Here is a 20,369-nt window from a genome sequence, read left to right as displayed (position 1 = left end):
GAAATTATACGAAGGATGTGTAGTGTAATTTCCCAAAAACACAGAAAAGTTCCCTTCAGAATTAGCCCCTCCTTGTCGGAGTAGTTATGATACTATTACTTCAGGATTTTGGCTTTTCGGAATTTTGACCAATTCCAGATTTTGGTTTTTGGAAGTTTAACACATTTGAGATTCTAAGTTCTGGAATTTGGCTTTTAGGGATTTTGGCTTTCTGGATTTTAGCCCTTTCGGGATTTTAAACTTCGCGATTTTATCCCTTTCAAGTTTTTGTCATTCGGAAGTTTGACTTTTCAAGATTTTGACCCTCTCCGGCTTTTGGCTTTTCGAGATTTTGACCCTATCAAGATTTTTGGCTTTTGGGAATTTTGTCGTTCGAAATTTTGGTTTTCGGCATTGTCTTTGGATCTGTCTTTAGATCCAAAGACAATGCTTTCGGGATATAAATAATTCGAAATCTTAGCATTTTGAGGATTTTAGCATTCCGGAGATTGGCGTTCGGGATGTTGGCTTTCTAGAATTTAGCCCTTTTAAGTTTTTGGCATACGGAAATTCGACTTTCCAAGATTTTGACCCACTCGGGATTTTGATCCATTTCGAAATTTTGACCTATTGGGTTTTAAACAATTGGGAGTCTTGGCCTTTTCAGTATTTTGGTATTCCGGATTTTGGCTTTCGGGATTTTCACCGAGATCCATACTTGTCATTTCAAAGCAAGTTGCTTATGCAAGTTTCATTATTTAAGGGTATCAACATATTGGATTTAATTCTCGAGAAAAAATACTCTTTTATTTTGAAGAAAATCGTGTTTATGGGAAATGTAAAAATTCAGTCAAAATGACAATTTTTAACGAAAATCGTATAAACTGTTTAAAAGTCATACAGACGGAATTAAATTGACCATTAAATTCTTACTATAACCCTCAGCCCTTTGTAGGTTTTTTTTTTTTTTTTCAAGAAAGTAACTAATGATGAAAATTTGTGTCGGTCTTCCACGCAATTCGGTATTCTGATCTTCCGCGCAAATCTAATGTATCCTTCATGTGTAATTCTTTTAATAAGTTAAGACGGTATTTTGTGAATTCCAGGGAGGGAACAGGTCTGCCACATACGGTTCACTGATTAAGAATACTTTTTTACCCCTCAGTAACCCCCAATTATTCCATATGTCAATGTGTTTATGATATTGAGAAGATTCCTTCCGGGACGCATTTCCCTTCTTTAATGCACGCGGATTACCTTAGTCATATGGACATTTCCTGGTTCTCTCTCTCATTTAGTCAGAATGTCAGGAACAGACGTTAATATTAATTAAAAGAACAAATTCAGTAATCATTTAACCTCTAAGGATCTGCTGAACTCTTTAAGATTTTGGGATAAATTAAAATCTAAAGAAACATCCTCAAAAAAGGGTTATAAAAACGATTATCGATCATTTTCCACATTCATTACCCTCATAATCCTTCCTTCCTTAGAAATTTTCATCAAATTCAATCCGAAAAAGAATTCCCAGATTAATTCTTCCTGAACAAAGACCTTATCTCCAACAACAATCAAAGAATTCCGGAAAAAGTGTCTGGAAAATATCCAGAAAATTCCTTCAGGGTGAAACGTCACTAAAGTTCATTATGACAGATTTGATTTTCTCTTCTTCCCAAGGAAAAAAGGAGAATAAGCTCACCACTTTTCACCCAAAGTCCTAATTCTATCAATCCACAAAACTCTCAAAAGTCCTTAACTGATCATCAGGATTATCTAAGGATTTGGCAATAGATTCCATTCATTCCATTTGAGATTCTATTAAAATCTTTTGAGTTATTCCAAAGATTCTGGTAGATATCAGTATTCACAAGTTAAATAAAGCATGGACTTTTTTAATCTCTGACAACTTTGCTGTTTCAAAACATCCATGGCACATTCTGAAAGTTTGCCCAAAATCCACAAGCCCATTCGATTGCTAGAGAGCGGTATGCGCCTCAGAGTTTCCCTACTTCTCATAAAACAATTAAACCTCTCAAAATCACAAATCTCAATTAAATGTCTATAGAGATAAATTTGCATTTGAAACAATTAAAATTGTTCATTGTCGTGTAAAAATAAAAACAGATCAACACTATGAAATCTCATAGACTATAATTAAACAAGTTAGAAGAATATGTTAATTGTTGAAAATTAAATAACATTGCATTACACACCATTTTCTATTAGTTTCATTCATGATCAAACTTTTAGTATAATAATTTCTTATGACACCGCACAATATTTTCCTTGTCAACTTACTCAAGTAGAGCACAATTATATAATTAATAATGGAATATATTCCATGTAAAAATGGTCCATTGATAGCTTTTAATGGATGTAACATAGAGATTACTGAGTGTTTAACACCTTGAACTTGACCTTATCTTGGTCTTTCATTTTTTTTAACCAAAGAAAAAAGGCTATTCTTCTTTCACAACTTAACAGATAGAATGGGAATGTGAAAACATGCTACTTTGCGTGACTACGCAACACAAAATCACTGTTTTTTTTTTTTCACTTTCAAATTATGTGGGGACAGCATTGTGCACAAAAAAGCCATCATTGTATAATTTTCCACACTTTCCATGTTGTACTATATTGACAATCATTTACACTTACAAAAAAAGAAACAAATAAATAGGAAGAATTTGAGAGATAATGGAAAATTTTCAATATCACTATATTGCTATTATAGAATAGTTTATGATTCGAATGCCTTTTTTCAAAATTAGTACAACCAACATTGTTGATATCACATTGAGATAGTTCTAGGAAGTATTGTGAGATCAATTCAATAATTCTGCAAGCGAGATGGTTTAGTTGCAAAGCTTTTCATTTCAAATCTTCATGGTATTGTATAAAAAAATTTCATAATAAGTTTTTCTTAATAATTTAATATATAAATAAATAAAGAGTAAAATTCTGCATTTTTGAAAAATTCGAAAATTTTTACTTCAAATCACACTCCTATTTTTATAATCCAAAGTTTGTAAAACACACGAGTTTCGTATATTAATAGACGTAGACAATTGGCACTGTAGTCGCTAATAACCATAAAATTTGAAACACTCTTTTATATAAATTACTTTGTTGATTCATCTCTGTAATTCTATATAACATTTTAACTTTAAAGGTGTAAAATGAAATGGCGCTACAAGTCATTAAAATACTCATCATCATAAGTAATATGTATTACATCAATAAAACACCTCAAGTAAGCAATATCTAGGGGAAGTGAGGGATGGTTCGCACGCTTTTTGGAAGTTAATATTCAAGATTTTTTTTCTGGCTGAACGGTAAAATGGACAATCAATTGCGCTATACCACAAGAATCTCTGGTCTTTTAAGTTTCTATGCGTGTCTCATTCACTGCCGTAAAATCTTTTCTTTTTCCTGGACAGGAAAATGAAAAAAGTATGATGATTTGTGCGAACCTTGCCTGTGAAGGCAAGATTCGCACGATGGGTTGTTAAGGTTCGTCATTGCATTTTTTCCTGGAATAATTCTTGCTCACATTTAAAAATAATTAACCGATTATTAGATTCAAGTTCCACGAATCCACGGAAACCATTATTTCACTAAAAGAAGGTATCTAAAATAGTTTTCTTCTAATTTTTCTGAAGCACTGTTTTTCTTGCAAATTTATGTCGAAAAATCGACAGAATAAATGTGAAACTTTTAAATGTGACGACCCTAAAAATTTATCAGCTGTCTTTTCTTCATCTTTCTTTTCCTTTGTTTTTCTCTTTGAGGTTATCTTGTGATTTTAAGCTGCTGGAGTAACCTGATGAGTTGGCGAACCATAACACTTTCAGTGGTTGAACCAATACGCAGTGCAGTATTTAGAATTTTTTCGCCACTCGGAAAATAATTTTCCTCCGATGCAAAAAATATTACGTAAATATCAACCCAGATTAACCCTTCATCTATTGGTGTAAGTGATTATTTCTGAAAATCAATTTAACTGTGAGACATCACACGAAATGTGAGTCATCAAAATTTCCCATTTTAGAAAATTTTTGCAATTGTGATTCTAGAACCTAGGAAAGAAGGACTAGGTTGCTTATTTTTGCGGTGAAGATGAGGTTTATGATTATCTATCTAATGCCTAAGAAATGAGGGACTAGCACTTTTCAAACAAAGAGAAAACTCGGATTGTTCGAAGGCTCGCGCGTGCGAAGCATCCCTCACTTCCCCTACAGTTCAAACTTTTGTATTTCTTCTAATATGGTACTCAACGTATTGTCTTTATTAAAATGATGTGGAATATCAAAAGATTAGAATACCAACGTGGCCCTAACACTGAGAGAAATCCGAAAAGTCAAATAACATTCCGGAAATGTTAATTTTACCCTGCAGTATTGATCCGAAAACAGTGTAAATATTACCCTTTCTAGGTATATTATGGTTTAAAGTTACCCTTCTTTCATGTTGATTTTACCCTTAAAAGGTGTAAAATTAACATTAAAATATGTTGATATATTTTTACACCCAAAAAGTGTTAAACTTATGACGAAAACAAGTTAATCGCAGCCTCTTTTTTTCTCAGTGAAGAAACCCCATCTAATTCAGTGATTCTTTTGCGGTTTTAACTGTTATATTTTGCTAATACGTCTGACCAAGTAAACGTGAATTAAAGCCTGACCTATCCTATATCTATCATGTCATTACTTTTAAGAAGCTCCCATAGAAAAGAGGCCTTCACTGAGAAAAAAAAACGGGGGTGCGATTAACTTTTTTCCTCATAAATTTAACACTTTTTAGGTGTAAAAATATATCAATATTTATTAATGTTAATTTCACACCTTTTCAAGGGTAAAATTAACATGAAAAAGGGTAACTTTAACCCCCAATGCACCTAAAAAGTATAATATTTACACCGATTTCGGATCAAAACTGCAGGATAAAATAAACATTTCCGGAATGTTATTTTAACTTTTTCGGATTTTTCTCAGTGTTAGAAAATATACGTGAAGGACACTGTTTCCCGCTCATAGCGGTGAGCATTGGCACTATGAAAATTGTGTTGGCAGCCATGTTTTGCTCACTTCCCTTGCCACAGACAAGATGGAATATTCATAGTAATTTTGGTAGAGATCATAAATTATAATAATTATGTGAATTTATGTTTCGTATAATGATTTTTGCTTGTCTAAAGTGTTACATCGTTCACACTTGTCAAATAAAACATATCACTATTCAGTCCTTATTTAGGGCCTACCAAACAGATCTTAATGATAGGGCCTAAAATAATGTCTAATCCTAGTGTTAATTAAAGCCTTAACACTAAGTCGCCCTTCCCTGTGTCAGACGAAAAGTTTGTGTTCAATTTCATCCAACGTACTTTCCTTGAAAAAAACAACAGTAATCTCATAATACTGAAATATTTAAAATATGTCCAATATAATCAGAAAGCCATAATTATCCGTGGCATCAACTGTTAAATTTTGTTCATTTAAAACGCAAATAAATACATTTATGAAATTTCACACTTTGCAAAATTAATTTACAAAATAAGCTTTAGGGATGGTAACGAATTTACCAATCTCTTAAAAATCTTTATCGTAAATATGACCAATTTCACAATGAGAACTTTTGCTAATTTTAAGCTCAAATAAAAGGCTCGTTCATATCCTTTGTAAAAGAATAACCATAAATTTCTAAGTCATTAAATTCTTAAAAAAAACATAATCAATTAAAAAACGTGAACATAACCTCAATTAAATTATCCATATTTAATGAATTAGGATTTTATTCAAACGAAACACAATAAGCTACCCTTCCAGATTTTTGGGACCAAGTTTATTCTGTAAATATAGGGCTGTGTATATGTCAAGTGACTTCCTGACCCTAAAACAAAATTTAAAGAGAAGATGAAGAAGAATTCTGTATATAATTAAATAATCAGTGTTAGATTATATCTGTCTATTGTAGGAAAGTTCTACTTTGGGGCACCGCCATTTTTTTTTTAATTCGCCCTTCTAGCAACACTGCAAGAATTTGCTCTAATTTGTTTCCCTTTGGTAACCCTTTTGTGAAAAAGCTCTCTTGAAATAAAGCTTCTTTTGATATACAAAAAACAAAAAAATCTGCACCTTTTCCGTTGATTTCTTAACTTCAAAATGTTCTAATGGTCAACTTATAAGAGGCATGAATATTTTATGAGATATGCTATATGAGATACATAACCACAAATTTCATTATAACCACAAGGAGGTTATTATGGGAATTGTGTTCACACTATACCGAATCGAAAAGGCCCTTGACACATTAATTAATTAATTTAATGACTTTATGTAGAAACTTCGGAAGGTATTTTTCAAGGTTAGAACTTCTCAAGTTTTTAAGTTCAATATAATTTCAAAACAAAAAACCATTCAAATGTGATAAACTTTTAGGTCCAAATTGTTTCACTAACCTAAACAAATTAAGGAACTACTACTTTCCAAACTATTCTTTGTTTTTAAGATTATATTCAGTAAAATTGCAAATTGGTCAAAAATTGCAATGTTTTTTTCCGAATTTTACGTTTTCAGAACTATTCTCAAGATCTTCTGTGTTTTTGAGATTAGAATTTAATTAATTCAAAATTTTAATAACTAGGGACGGAGGAACGTCTGTTCGACAGGGAACTCCTATTGACTCTTTTGTCGAAATGTTGAAAATTATTTAATGTATCTAGTAAAATATAAGTAATATAACGTTCTTTCTGTAATATACCTTTTACTATAAACAGAGATGTTCAAATTTTGTATCCCAAATGGTACAGAGTAGGGTGTCAATAGGTGCTGACACGAGTTCTTAAAGTGTCAATAGACGTTCCTTTTACCCTATATAATCTCGAAAATTACCCTACATCAAATTTGTCTTGATTTTTTAGGTTAGACCAGACATAACCCAAAAATTTTCAAATTAATGACCAAATAAAAATATTATGTCCATTATTCTTTTCAGTCGTCTTTTTCACCCAAAATTATTTACTACTCCCAATTTATCACTGAGAAAATGGACCATTTTTAAACTGATAAATTTCTCAAGCAGGAAACCCTTCTTCGAGCTAGAGGATCAACCCCCTTATTCCCGGAATGAACATATTCCATACATCATGATTAAGGGTGTTAAACAGACTTTAAGTTGAGCATAGAAACTAAATTTTGATTAAACCATAATGGAAATGTCTCCTCTCATAGTTCTTCGCCACAAAATAAAGTATTTTTCACGACAAAGGAAAACACACACACACATTCATTGATATAAATTGTAAAATCTATGTACAATTTCTCGAAAAGGATTCAGCATGAAAAAGTAGCATACAATGAATTGGATTTGATTTTTGTTGTGAAGAAAATCAGAGTGAAATCTTTTATATTTTAGAGAGAAAAAAAAACTTTGTTTCTTGTGCAGGTTCTCTTTTTCATTTCTTCACTAAAGCATATAATATTATGTATGGTGTGATATCTATTGTACCATAATCCTATATGAGCCGTTTCCTTTTAACAAAAATCCACTGGAATTTGATTACGGCGAATAAAACTATATATACTTAAATATATGTATGTAAAGTGAAGAAAAGAAATTGACGCATGCACCAGTAGACGTATTAAAAGGAATATTCATTCAAGTGTTGATTGAGTAATAAAATCAAATGAAGAGAAGAAGAGACACTTCATAGAAGACACTCCCACACCCCTTTTCATCATTCCAAATTTCTCTTGATGAAATTTATATTAAAATGGACGAAATTGAACACAGCAGAATTTTTGAAGTGTTAGCACTATAATTTAAAATGTGCGCCTTGGGTATTTGCACCCATAAAAATACTTTCTCATACCCCCCCCCTTGTTAAAATAGTCCATGGCAGTAGTGATAGTCTCTCCGAATGATAAGGAAAACCCATAAACTAGTATTCTTTATGACTTCATTGACACGAAAGGAGTGCATTTTATTTGATACGAAAAGTCAAACGAGAAAAATGTCGATATCTAGCTTTTTTTTCTTCTTATTTCGTAACTTAACGTTTGGGGACGAATTTAATCGAAATTGCTTTTCACACGCCTCACATACGATTGCTCACAATTTTCCCCCAGAGACAACTTCTCACACCAAACAATAAAAAAAAAGAAAGTATTAAAAAGGAAAGAGCTTAAAATACTCCACCATGTCTATATGAGAAATATAGTTTACAGATTAATCCCCTAATATCCTTCTCTGTCTCTTCCACTTTTATTTTTTCAATTCATGGAAAAAAAGGATATTTTTGCAATGTCTCATTGTTTGTATTATATACATTTCAACCTTTAACAAAATCCAGGATTGCAACAGACGAAATTTATGACGTTTTTGTACTGCATCCCAGATTGAGAAGAAAATTTTATGACATCATTGAAATAATCATTCACAGAGATGAAATCTCTCTGTCTCCCTTTTTTTTCACTTTCTTCCCCTTTCTAAACCACCTCCTGGCCACTTCATGAGGATTTGAAATGAAAGTTTTGCAACTCAAAAGCCACTTTAATCCATAAGTTTATTTTCAGACTCACCTGATCACATAGTTTACACAGACGACACTGTGTGGCTTCTGCTTATCATAGACAATCGTTGCTTGAGTCACCACCCAAACGTATCCCCCAGCGCGAGCTAGAAAACGATATCCACTCGTTTCCATTTGTCCTTTGCTAAGCACTGCACAAGTTACATGAAAGGAAAAGCAAAAAAAGGGTTGGGAAATTAATAAACTGTGATTGCCGTATCAGATGATAAAACGTGTTGAACGAAAAATCAATCAAAGCTTTATATTTCAAAGATTTTTTTCTTAAGTTAATCTTCTTTGTCGAAGACAGTTATTCATATTTTACGAAAATTAAACTGTGTTTGTAACCGCGAAAACTAAAAAGTTTTTACTATTTGATTTGACACTGATTCTCCTGTAACGCCAGTAAGCATGCCATCTGTCAAAAAACGATTTGACGTCACAACTGTCAAAAAATAATTCGTTATGGCCTTGACCACCCTGACTCATTCCATTCAAATTCTCTTTTATCCTCACTGGCATTATAGTCATGACAGTAATAGTAATACTTGACAGTTGATAGTATATCGTCGGTTCCGAATAAGACTATTGTAAGTCTAAAATGCGACTTTTCAGGAGAGAGGTTTAAAGTTTGACAGCTAAAATTTATTTTTATTAATTTCACTGGAATTTATATATTTTTAACTTTCGAAACTATTGTATTACACTTACGCATTGAATATCTTCTGGTTAACGCTACTTTTAAGTTATTTACAGTAAAATTGTGGACTAAAAACTCGATAATCGGGCAGGCTGATTTTCAGTTTTTTTCTTGTAACTTTTCCAGGAATATCTTGATCAATATAAAATTTTGTGGGGATGTAGATCTAAGGTTTCTGCACCCAATGATACTATCTTTTTATACTACTGTAAGTAGACTTACAATAGTCTTCTTCGGAACCGACGATATCTCTACTAACATGCCAGTAAGTACATTTTCTATTTATTAAAAAGAATAAGAATTCATGTACCTCAATAACACATTTTATTATGTACAAAGAAGAATCAGATATTTGTGGAAAATCCACGAGAAATACTCTCAAAATTAAAATTATCGTACCACCTATTAAGAATTGCTCGCATACTATCATGCCATCCTTGCACTGACAGCTCAGTTCAGTAATAAATTGTACAGTAGACCAGAGGTGTGCAAAAAACCGTTGAAACCGAATTAACGTCAAATGAAACATGTACGTCAATGGTCAAAACTCTACTATAACAAACTTATTTTGACGTTAATTCGGTTTCAACGGTTTCTTGCACACCTCTGCAGTAGACCAAAGGCGTGCAAGAGCCGTTAAAACCGAATAAACGTCAAATAAAACATGTACGTCAATGGTCCAAACGCTACTATAACAAACTTATTTTGACGCTAATTCGGTTTCTTAATTAATTTTTTAATACAGTGCCCGCTTTGTAATCCTGATGATTGGGACACAATATGACAGATGTCCGCTTCGTAATCCGGATGAATTTCTTGAATTTGTTCAACGTCTCGAAAATATAATACAAGATTTTTTTGTAGAATAAAAATAAAAGTTTTAAAGAAAATTAAAAACACATAATTAGAAAATTCTATGCTATTATATTTCATTAATTAAGCAAAAACATCACAGGATAATTCATTTTCATTGCTGAACAAACATGCATACATGACCTCAAAATTATTTTAAATGTAACCGTCGATAACTAGTCCGGATTACGCCGATCCGGATTAAGGCGTCTACACATTGGGAGCAATTTTCGTCAAAAATTGCGTTTTTGACAGAAATTTGACGTTTCCCCGTACAACGCTGCACGGAATTTCCTTCAAAAAAGCTATTTTTGACAAAAATTTCTCCCAATGTGTAGAGGCCATTAGAGAGCGGGCACTGTATGTTTTTAATGAATTTAACCCGAATGAGTGCGTGAACTTGAACTTTCGGCTTCCGGAAGATTTTCTAATAGGTTCGCCTTGACTTTGGAGTGGCTTTGTATCTCCGAAAGGTTATTACTGAATAGAGCCAGTTTAGACTTAACCCCCTGTAAATTTTATAAACGAAACGCAAATTAACGACAGAGAAATCACTCTGATCTTAAGGATTCTTTTAACTTCAAAAAATTAAATTATTTAATACACATTTTTATTGAAATTGTACTATTATGTAATATTTTGTTCTATTCAATTCAAATTACTTTAAAAATTAATCACACGGTAGTCATATATGGCAACTGGCCAAAAGGAGTTCCATTTATCTTTATTGGCTTCCCAATCAATTAGTTTACTTTCACTACATTGTATTTCTTGTATAACACTTTATTATTCATCCTTAAATAACTTTTGAATAGATTTCTCGTCAACAAATCCAAAGTCAAAAAACTTCGAGGACAATTCTCCATATTTCAAAGAATTTCCAATGCAATATTACTGCTTTGTTGATTGGTTTTGTGATATTGATTGGTTAAATTAAAACGTTGATGTTTTGTATCCATAAATTTTGCTGTATATTATGCACATATTTGAATTTTACTCCAAGTAATTGTATAATTTTCAATAATTTCAAGAGCATAAATTCAGTGCAATAGAATCATATAGATTTAATCAAGAAATGGTTCAATAGAAATTGGTAAAAATCAGCAAATTGCATGTCAAAATATCTTAGATAAATTTCTCTTGTAAAATTTTTTAAGTAAATCCGTCCAAAAGAGTTCATCAAACCCATGAAGTGGTATTTCTCAAAAACAGTCGAGGTCATCATCCGTGTATTAAACTTATTAAACAAACAAAAACAGTTGCAACTTTTCCTTCATTTGTTCACCCAAACTTAAACCACACCATCCCTAAGAAATGAGATTTTGCTAACTAACCAATCCATAAATTTAACTCTCCTTGCTGAACAGCGAATTATACAATACATTTCACCAATTTCCTTCACAGTTAATCCCTCCCCCAAAACCTCTTCTCTCAAAAAACTTTTCAACTTCAGTTTTTGGAGTGTTATATACGTCAGAAGAAGCATGAGAAGTGCATTTTGCTCTGCAGCAACAACTCTTGTTACTTTAGGATAAATTTCATAATCACACTAAACATACTGTTTTTGATACAATCCCTCTCTCTCTCCTTACACACCACAATTCAACCCCAAGAAGTCAAAAGTTTTTCTCCAGAAAAATAAAGCACACGCGTTACATAACTTATTTTGATTTCACATGTTCATGCTGATGAAAAAGCTCATGAAGTGTGAAGACCATGCAAGAGAAACTTTTCCCTTAACCCCCTTTTGTATTTGGCTAAACACTCACAGACTAGTCTAAGAAAATCTGCAACAGAATTTGCTATGTATAACGCTATACAAATTGTTAGATATTTCCTTTCTCCGAAAAATACAATCCCTGTTACTAAACTATATACAAGACAAAAGGACCTTTCATTAAATGCTCAATTAACCAAATTAAATAGTACAGATATTATTTTAAATTGTCCTCCAGTGCTTCAAACTTCCACTTCAGCAATTAAAGGACTCTCAAGGTGTCTAAGAAACTCACAAAAAAAATCCCATCTTTGTCCAAAAGAATCTGCAGAAATTGCAGAAATAATTTTGTCCCTTCTTGTCGTTTACGTACACTTAATATCCCAACATTTCCCATCAAGGAGTATAGCATAACAAATGTCAAACAAACAAATGTGTTTTATATTTTTGTGCATTTTCCATAGTGAAAAACACATTAATATGTATGTTATGTAATATACAAAACACTAAAAATACACAAACATTTGCTGTTTGTTCACTATATTTCTATATATATACTTATATATGCATTTCACTCCAAAAGCCAAATATATACTATAAAACAGGGATTGTAAGTTCGTTGCACCATCTAAAACCACCCACATTTGTCCTCTGCTCACTTCCCCCAAGGACTCTTTTCCGTGTGTTACAATATTAATGGAATTATAACTTTTCTGTTGCACCACCTTTTATTATTACATACATATTTTTTATATTAAATTATTTAGTCATTTTTGCAATTCTTTACTTTTTCATATTTCTAAGTTCAATAAGCTATTTTTTTCTAAATTAAATTTATCTTATTTTGTTACAAAAATTGAAAAACTTAACATAAACTATTGAACTCCGCTTAGAATTAATACTAAATTGAGACAGAATTGATTTAAAAAAAAAACTTTCGTTGTTATGTTCTTAAAAATGTTGTAAAACTAGGTAAATCGAAAAATCTTTTCAACTTCGTTATTTTAAATTCGATTAAAAAAAAAACTCAAAAATCAACAAAACGAAAAAATATATTTTTGTGATTTCTGAACTCTTATTATCTTTAACATTAATCTTTTTTTTTCAAAACTTTTGAGTTTCCTTTTTTAAAAATATTTTTGGCGTAGCCTGATATTTCATAATTTTTACAGGAAAATTAAAATAAGGATAATTATTAGGAGTAATATACTATTGAATTTCAGATAAAAAAAATAGTTATCTGTTCATAAGCGATTAAAACCGATTCGGATCTGTGTTTGTAAAACTTTTGAAATAAATATGAACTTGAGCCAATCGGTCATTAAATACCAGTGCCGGTCAAAATCCTGATCGCTAAAATACCGAAAACCCAAAATCCTGAAGAGACTTAATTCTTAATAACTCGAAATCCCGAAAGCCAATATTCCGAATGGGTCGAAACTTCGAAAATCCAAAATCCCGAAAAGCCAAAATCCTGCATGGGTCGAAATCCTGAAAGCCAGTTCCGAATGAATCGAAACCCTGAAAAGCCAGAAACTCGAATTCCCAATATCTAGAAAATCCAAAATAACGGAAAAACAAAATCTCGGAAAGCAAAAATCCTAAAATTCAAAATTCCAAAAAGACAAGATCCCGAAACACCAAAATCCTAAAGAGACAAAATCCTGAATGGGCCGAAATCTAGAAAGGAAATATTACGAATGAGTCGAGATTCTGAAAACCAATATTCCAAATGGGTCGAAACCCCGAAAAACCAAAATCCCGAATTGCCAATATCTCGAAAACCCAAGATCCCGAAATCCAAATTTCCGCAAAAATAAAATCCCGAAAAGCCAAAATCCTGAATGAGTCGAAATCCTAAAAGCCAGTTCCAAACGTATCGAAACCCTGAAAAGCCAAAAACTCGAATTCCAAATATCCAGAAAATCCAAAATAACGAAAAAACAAAATACCGGAAAGCCAAAATCCCAAAAATTCAAAACTCCAAAAAGAAAAAGTCCTGAATGAGTCGAAATCCTGAAAGCCAAGATTCTAAATGGGTCGAAACCCCAAAAAACCGAAAGCCCGAATTGCCGATATCACGAAAAACCAAGATCCCGAAATCCAAAATTCCGCAAAAACAAAATCCCGATCACAAAAATCCTGAAAATTTAAAATCCCAAAAAGACAAAATCCTGAATGGGCCGAAATCCTGAAAGCCAATTTTACGAATGGATCGAAACACCGAAAAGCCTTTAACCCGAATTAAAAATATCCCGAAAATCCAAAATTCTGAAAAATCAAAATCCGGAAAATCAAAAATCCCGAAAAGTCAAAATCCCAAAGAGACAAAATCCTGAATGAGTTGAAATCCTGAAAGCAATATTTCGAATGCATCAAACTCCTGAAAAACCAAAATTCCAATGACATAAAATCCTAAAAATCAATATTCCGAATAGGTTGAAATCCCGAAAATTCAAAATCCCGAATAGCCAATATCCCGACAAGCCACACTCCCAAAGAGCCAAAATCCCAAAAGCCAAATTTTGAATTGGTCAAAATCCTGAAAGTGACGAAATTATGCAGAGGACAATGTGTGAGATAATTTCCCAAAACCCAGAAAATCTGCCTTTGCCTCCAGTAAGCGTATGTGCAATCGTATGAGTAACTGTAACACTTTCAGGATTTCGACATTCGGAATCTCGCTTTTCGAGATTTTGAGTTTCCAATATTTCGACCTTTCGGGACTTTTGCATTTAGTATTTTGAATATTTGGGATTTTGGCTTTCGGAATTTTGATCGGAATCCATAAATACACCATGTACAGAACCTTTGACCTTTAATCTTGAAAATCATTATTAGGAATTTTTCAATGGCATTTTTGTATAAAAGATAAATGTAGCACGTATCGACCATGAAGATTGAATCATCATCCCAAAATTAAATGATTTTTTGAAAATCATTCGATTCTTTTAGTAATTGTTTTTTTTTGCAAAATGTTTTGCAATCGTTACTAATGGAACACTTATTGTAAAATTTAATTCTGGGGTGACGAACGAAGCTTCATGGTCGATACCTACTTCACTTATTTTAGATGAAATGTCGGCTAATATATCCTGTATATCGTCTAACACATTTTTCGGGTATATTCAAAAAATATGTTTCCAAAGGGAAAGAAAGCTGAATAAATTTACTACAATAAAATAAATTTTTTAAAAAAAAATTTACTTAAAAGAAATTGAAAAATTCAATAAAACATGAAAAACAAACTTCCTACGGATGCGTAAATTTGCACTCCCTGATGCATCTGTACGAAGATCATCTTCTTAATTTAATTCAAAATAATATATTTGCGTTCAATCAAATTATTCAAGATTTGTCAGGGAGAAAGTTAATTAAATTTAATTAATAAATTGCACTGATAGAAAATACAAAAACTCAATTTCAAAATTACCAATAAAAAAAGAAAACATTACTGAAATTTTCTAGCATGCAAGGTATTCTTGATAAGAAATCCACAAACTGTAATTATCAAAATGCATCTTGATGCTAATTCTCATAAAATCGCACAATTTGCACCTCAAACTAACTCTTAAGTTAAATCCACCCCCGCATATATCGCTTCTTGAGCTGTACAAGGGATTCAGTGATGAAATTAGGAGTTTTTTCGTATGTTTTCATAATCTTCCCCCACATGAAACTTAATGAAATTCTTATCACATCCACATTTTGTTCAAACTCATCATCACTGTGCATTCATTTGCACCAACATCTCTCTGGATGAAAATGCACATCCCACCCAAAGGACGAAAGGTAAAGTGGAGTTTCCTACAATATTATATACCAGGATTTCTCATTTGCAATGTGTGGTGGATGAATATCATGTGATGGAATGATGGAGATGATACCGTTTCTACCAATTTGTCAGGTGCATTGAACGTATATACTACTTGTATAGGGTACAATGCTCGCTGGAAAAAATTTCCATCATTTCTTATTATCAAAATAATATGTTTTTCTTATTCTTCTTCTGCAAAGAACATATTGGGAGACTTTGAATCACAAATCAGTGTACTGAAAACAATCATATCTCCTGGGTAAAAGTATTTTAATATGATATAATATAATTTCTTTTATCAAAATATCTTCAGTTGCAAGACTTTTTCATACGAAGGAGAAAAATGAGCAATGGGAGATGCAAGTTTGCATTACAAAGCTTCAGACAAAAGAATGACATAGTGGCTAAGACTTTGCGAAAAGCTCGAACTCTTGGCTCCAATGTTCTATACAAAAAAAAGTTCCACAATTTTTAAAAAATAATTAAATACCTTTGAATACTTTCCATAATTTTTAGTAATTTAAAGAGCATATTTCTGAAGAGATCAGTACAAATTTGGGTTCATTTGAAAAGTCTTTATTTTTTATTAGTAATTCTTAATATATCCAAAGAGGTTCATAACGAGTCGTGAATAAAATACAAAATATCAATAAATGATAGCGAATCAAAGACCTTTCAAACGAGCCTAAATTTGTCCTATTTAGTTAGGAAATATTTTCTCTAGAGCAGTTAACCTTTTGACTTTGAAAAACACATTTTTTTAATAAACTTTTATAAAAGAGTTTCCGGGAACTACTTATTTTTTAATATCAAATAATGACCAACTAAAAACCCCGCAAAACAATTTCAAAATTATCCGGTAAAGACCCTTCAAATGAAATTAAATTTGTTCTTATACGTTTCTGAAAAACGTTCTCTCTGGCCTAGGTACAACTTTTAGTTCAAGAAAATTTCATAAGGTCAAAATTCATATCCTTTCTTTCTCATGAGATTCGCATAAGCCTGTCCCACTCTTTCCGACTCAAAATTAGACTGAACTAGATTTAATTTTGTGTGAAGTTCAAAAGAAGAAGAAGAGTGCTAAAGAGTAGGATGGACATATGCAAAACTTCTAAGAAAGAAAGGGATGTGAATTTTGACTTTCAGATCAGGAAAATTTCATGGAATCAAAATTCACATCCCTTTCTTTCTCAAATCTATTTCATATGTCTATCCTACTCTTTCGCACTCTTCTTCTTCTTCTTTTAAACATCATTAAAATTAAATTTAGCTTAACGACATTTTAAGTGCGAAAGAATGGGATACACATATGCAAAATCTTTGAGAGAGAAAGGGATGCGAATTTTTATTTCATGAAATTTTGCTGATCTAAAAGGTGCCGGAGCCATTAGAACTGTAGACCTTTCCACCTTGAAAGAAATCAATTTTTATCCGAGATTCGATCTTATAACAGCTACAAATAGTCCATAAATTACCAGGTGATTTAAAAACAAGTTTAAATTAATAAAAGAAACGGTTTAATATCAGTTGATAATCGGTTAAAAAACGCTTAAAATATTCAAATTTCAAAATCATCCGAGAATCAAGGGCCTTTCAAATGAACCTAAATATGTCCAAATCGGTTTAAAAATGTACCCTTTAGAGCAGTTAACCTTTTGACCTTGAAAAAATCATTTTTAGCGGTTAAAAAAATAATTATATGTTTAATATAAGTTAGTACTATAGAATTAGAAAATCCCATAAAGAGATCCTAAATTATCCAAAAATCAAAGACTGTCCCAATCGGTTAAGAAATGTGCTCCTCTCGAGTCCTTAACCTTTTGACCTTGAAAAATAGGTCAAAACAAAACATAGGGAATTTCCGAAAATCTGCACATTTATAGGTTTCAAGGCATTGTGAAGGGCTTACAAGGAAAACATAAAAGCCCTAATAGACTCAGGCTGATCCTCAAGAATATTTAAAGTAGACTCTCGCTAATTCGGCTTTTTTTTAAAATCAGTATACTTTTCAATTCGGGTAGCAGTTAAATTTGAAAATAGTTTGTTGACATTTTTCAAGTTTGATTATGATTATCAATTGAAGCAAATATGCTCATTTTTGACATGGTTTGTCTTAGTTTTGGTGTTATTTTGCATTATTAAGGGATTTTCGTGAAATTTAAATATATACACTGGGAAAAAACCGGGGTGCGATTAACTTTTTTCCTCATAACTTTGACAATTTTTAGATGTAAAAATATATCAACATTTTTTAATTTTAATTCCACACCTTCTTAAGGGTAAAACATAACATGAAAAATGGTAAATTTAACCCCTAATAGACCTAAAAAGTATAATATTTACACCGATTTCGGATCGATACTGCAGGATAAAATTAACATTTCCGGGATGTTATTTTAACTTTTTCGGATTTCTCTCAGTGTATGAGTATGTAAACTCAATATGTGTATGCAGGTGAATAAGTAATTAATTTAATTCGGGTGATATTTTGGTCCCAAATGCCCGAATTTGAGAGAGTCTACTGTAACTTGTAAAATTTGGCAGTAAAAAGATTTGTCCGAAACTGTCATACACTGAGGGCTTAGAATCATCCATTAGAAGTCCTTTGCATAAATTTTTCTTACAATCCTTTACAGCGAATTACAAGCTAAATATTCTAGACGATCAGCCTATGTCTATTAGGACCCTAAGTCAGAACGAATTAGTAGGAGATTCGCAAAGACCTTAAGTCGTTATCTCTAACCGTTTGGCCTTTATTTCTATCAACAGGAAAAGTACATTGAATGTTTTTCTAAAATGCTAGGAGAAAGAAAATTCTAGACTTCCAAGAAATTAAGAGATAATATACATAATTATACTGCTTTCCCTTTAGAATTCGAGCAAGAATACCTGTAAGCTTCAAATAAATTAGCATTGCAAATTTTAATTTGAAAAAGAAGAAAAGAGTATAATTGTAGCCAAACAATCTACATGCCTTGAATTTCAACTTGTTGCACTTCATGATGGATAAATTTTACTAGTCACAAGTTGTTTTTATTTGCAATATTTTCCAACTACCCTTTACGGTTGGAAATGTTAATTATTTAAATAGAGAAGACTCAAGTGTATCAGCATTCTTATAGTCAACTTGAACAGTACTTCAATGTGCAGTAGTTAGACTTGCATAGAAATAATAGCAACAAACTCCCTTACTATGTGTACATATTATACATACTTTCATCCCTAACCCAACATTAAAGCAACTTTTACTATTGTGACGTGTCAAGGAGATGCAGTTTGAAATTCACCGTGTCTTCTCTTCATCTAACCCACCGCATAGAAATGAATACATAAGACCATTCACCCCTTTATTTGTCTATTGTTCCACCCTACAAATTCCAACATCATCCCTGGGCTTGCACATGCATATGGGAGTCTGTTAAACACCTCATTCACTATATACATGAGAATTATCATTCTTCAAGCCACCTTAAAATATACCCAGCACATCAATTTTGGACAATGAATCTCTCCCACTATGCAAATATGTTGTGCATGCTTTATCATGTTTCCCCATATGCATACAAAATCATTATCAAAAAGGGTTTTTAATCATTCAAGATGGGAAATTTTCATACATTAAAGAGTCAAATTTCCTCAACAAGAAAAAAAACAACGAACTTATATATCAAAATGTCTCTTGTGAAATCTAAATTGGAGCACTATAAAGATTTTACACACCAATTTATTTTAGTGCCAACGAGAGATATCAAAACACCGATTAGGAGTATATTGAACCCTCCATAATCTACGGAATCCAAAGAAGATATTGCTATAAACGTCTCTCAAGAGACTTCATACTCTGATAAACCTGTTATCATTATGTGAATAAGCCTTCTATTGCTGATTTTCAACTTCACACACTTAAATCCCAAAGAAATGGGTGAAATAATCCACCTGTTAATGAGCAAAAGCTTTCAAGAAAAAGTCTTTCACTTATACATATACCAAACTCCCTCCCAGTCTAATGCAATATAAGTGATAATCTCCAGCAATTTCAGTGGAATTAAATTCACTTCGTGCCTTTTGGAGACACTACCAGAACAAATGAAACTATTAAAAATACCAATTAACCCAATAAATACCACTGTTTCTACACGAATAATTAAAATATGACTAGGGGAGGTTGGGATAGTTTCAAACAACAAATTTAAAATGTAACCTCGTAACAATTGATATTGTAAATTAAAACATACAACCAGTGAAGGTATGCACCATCGTTTTATCCCGGAGGTTAAAATCGACGCTGAGACGGTGATGGCCGAATACGAAGGTGGCAGAAATATGAAAATAATATTATAGTCGAAACTTTCCATCCGATAGCGAAATAAAGCCGAACTGTTGGATTCCCTTTTCTCTTTACTGTAGGTCCTCAACTTGAAATCCGCGGTTTTTTGATAAAACAAAAAACATGAAAAATTTCAGAAGAAAAATCCAAAAAATTTATTCAAAATACCGGTTCAAGCTTCACTTTTTTGCCATTTCTTTACTGAGAAAAAAAGAGGGTGCGATTAACTTTTTTTCCTCAGAATTTTAACACTTCTTAGGTGTAAAAATATATCAACATTTTTTAATGTTAATTTTACACCTTTTTAGGTAAAATTAACAAGAAAAGGGTAACTTTAACCCCTAATACATCTAAAAGGGGTAATATGTACACCGATTTTGCATCAATACTCTGCTATCTTTTATTTCA

The 20,369-nt window shown here is 32.0% G+C and overlaps 1 protein-coding gene across 2 annotated transcripts in view; it reads right to left on the bottom strand.

Annotated features, from left to right (window-relative positions):
* The window catches only part of LOC129800049 (protein similar), a 151,887-nt gene that overhangs the window by 78,298 nt on the left and 53,220 nt on the right, over positions 1-20,369 (bottom strand). For both annotated transcript variants that reach the window (XM_055844410.1, XM_055844409.1), the window contains exon 6: positions 8,559-8,700. In XM_055844410.1, the coding sequence (XP_055700385.1) occupies positions 8,559-8,700 (142 nt within the window). The remainder of the gene's footprint in view (positions 1-8,558; positions 8,701-20,369) is intronic.

This window comes from Phlebotomus papatasi, chromosome 1 (genome assembly GCF_024763615.1).
Source record: "Phlebotomus papatasi isolate M1 chromosome 1, Ppap_2.1, whole genome shotgun sequence".
NCBI classification, from domain to species: Eukaryota; Metazoa; Arthropoda; class Insecta; order Diptera; family Psychodidae; genus Phlebotomus; species Phlebotomus papatasi.
This window is presented reverse-complemented; position numbering and strand designations above follow the sequence as displayed.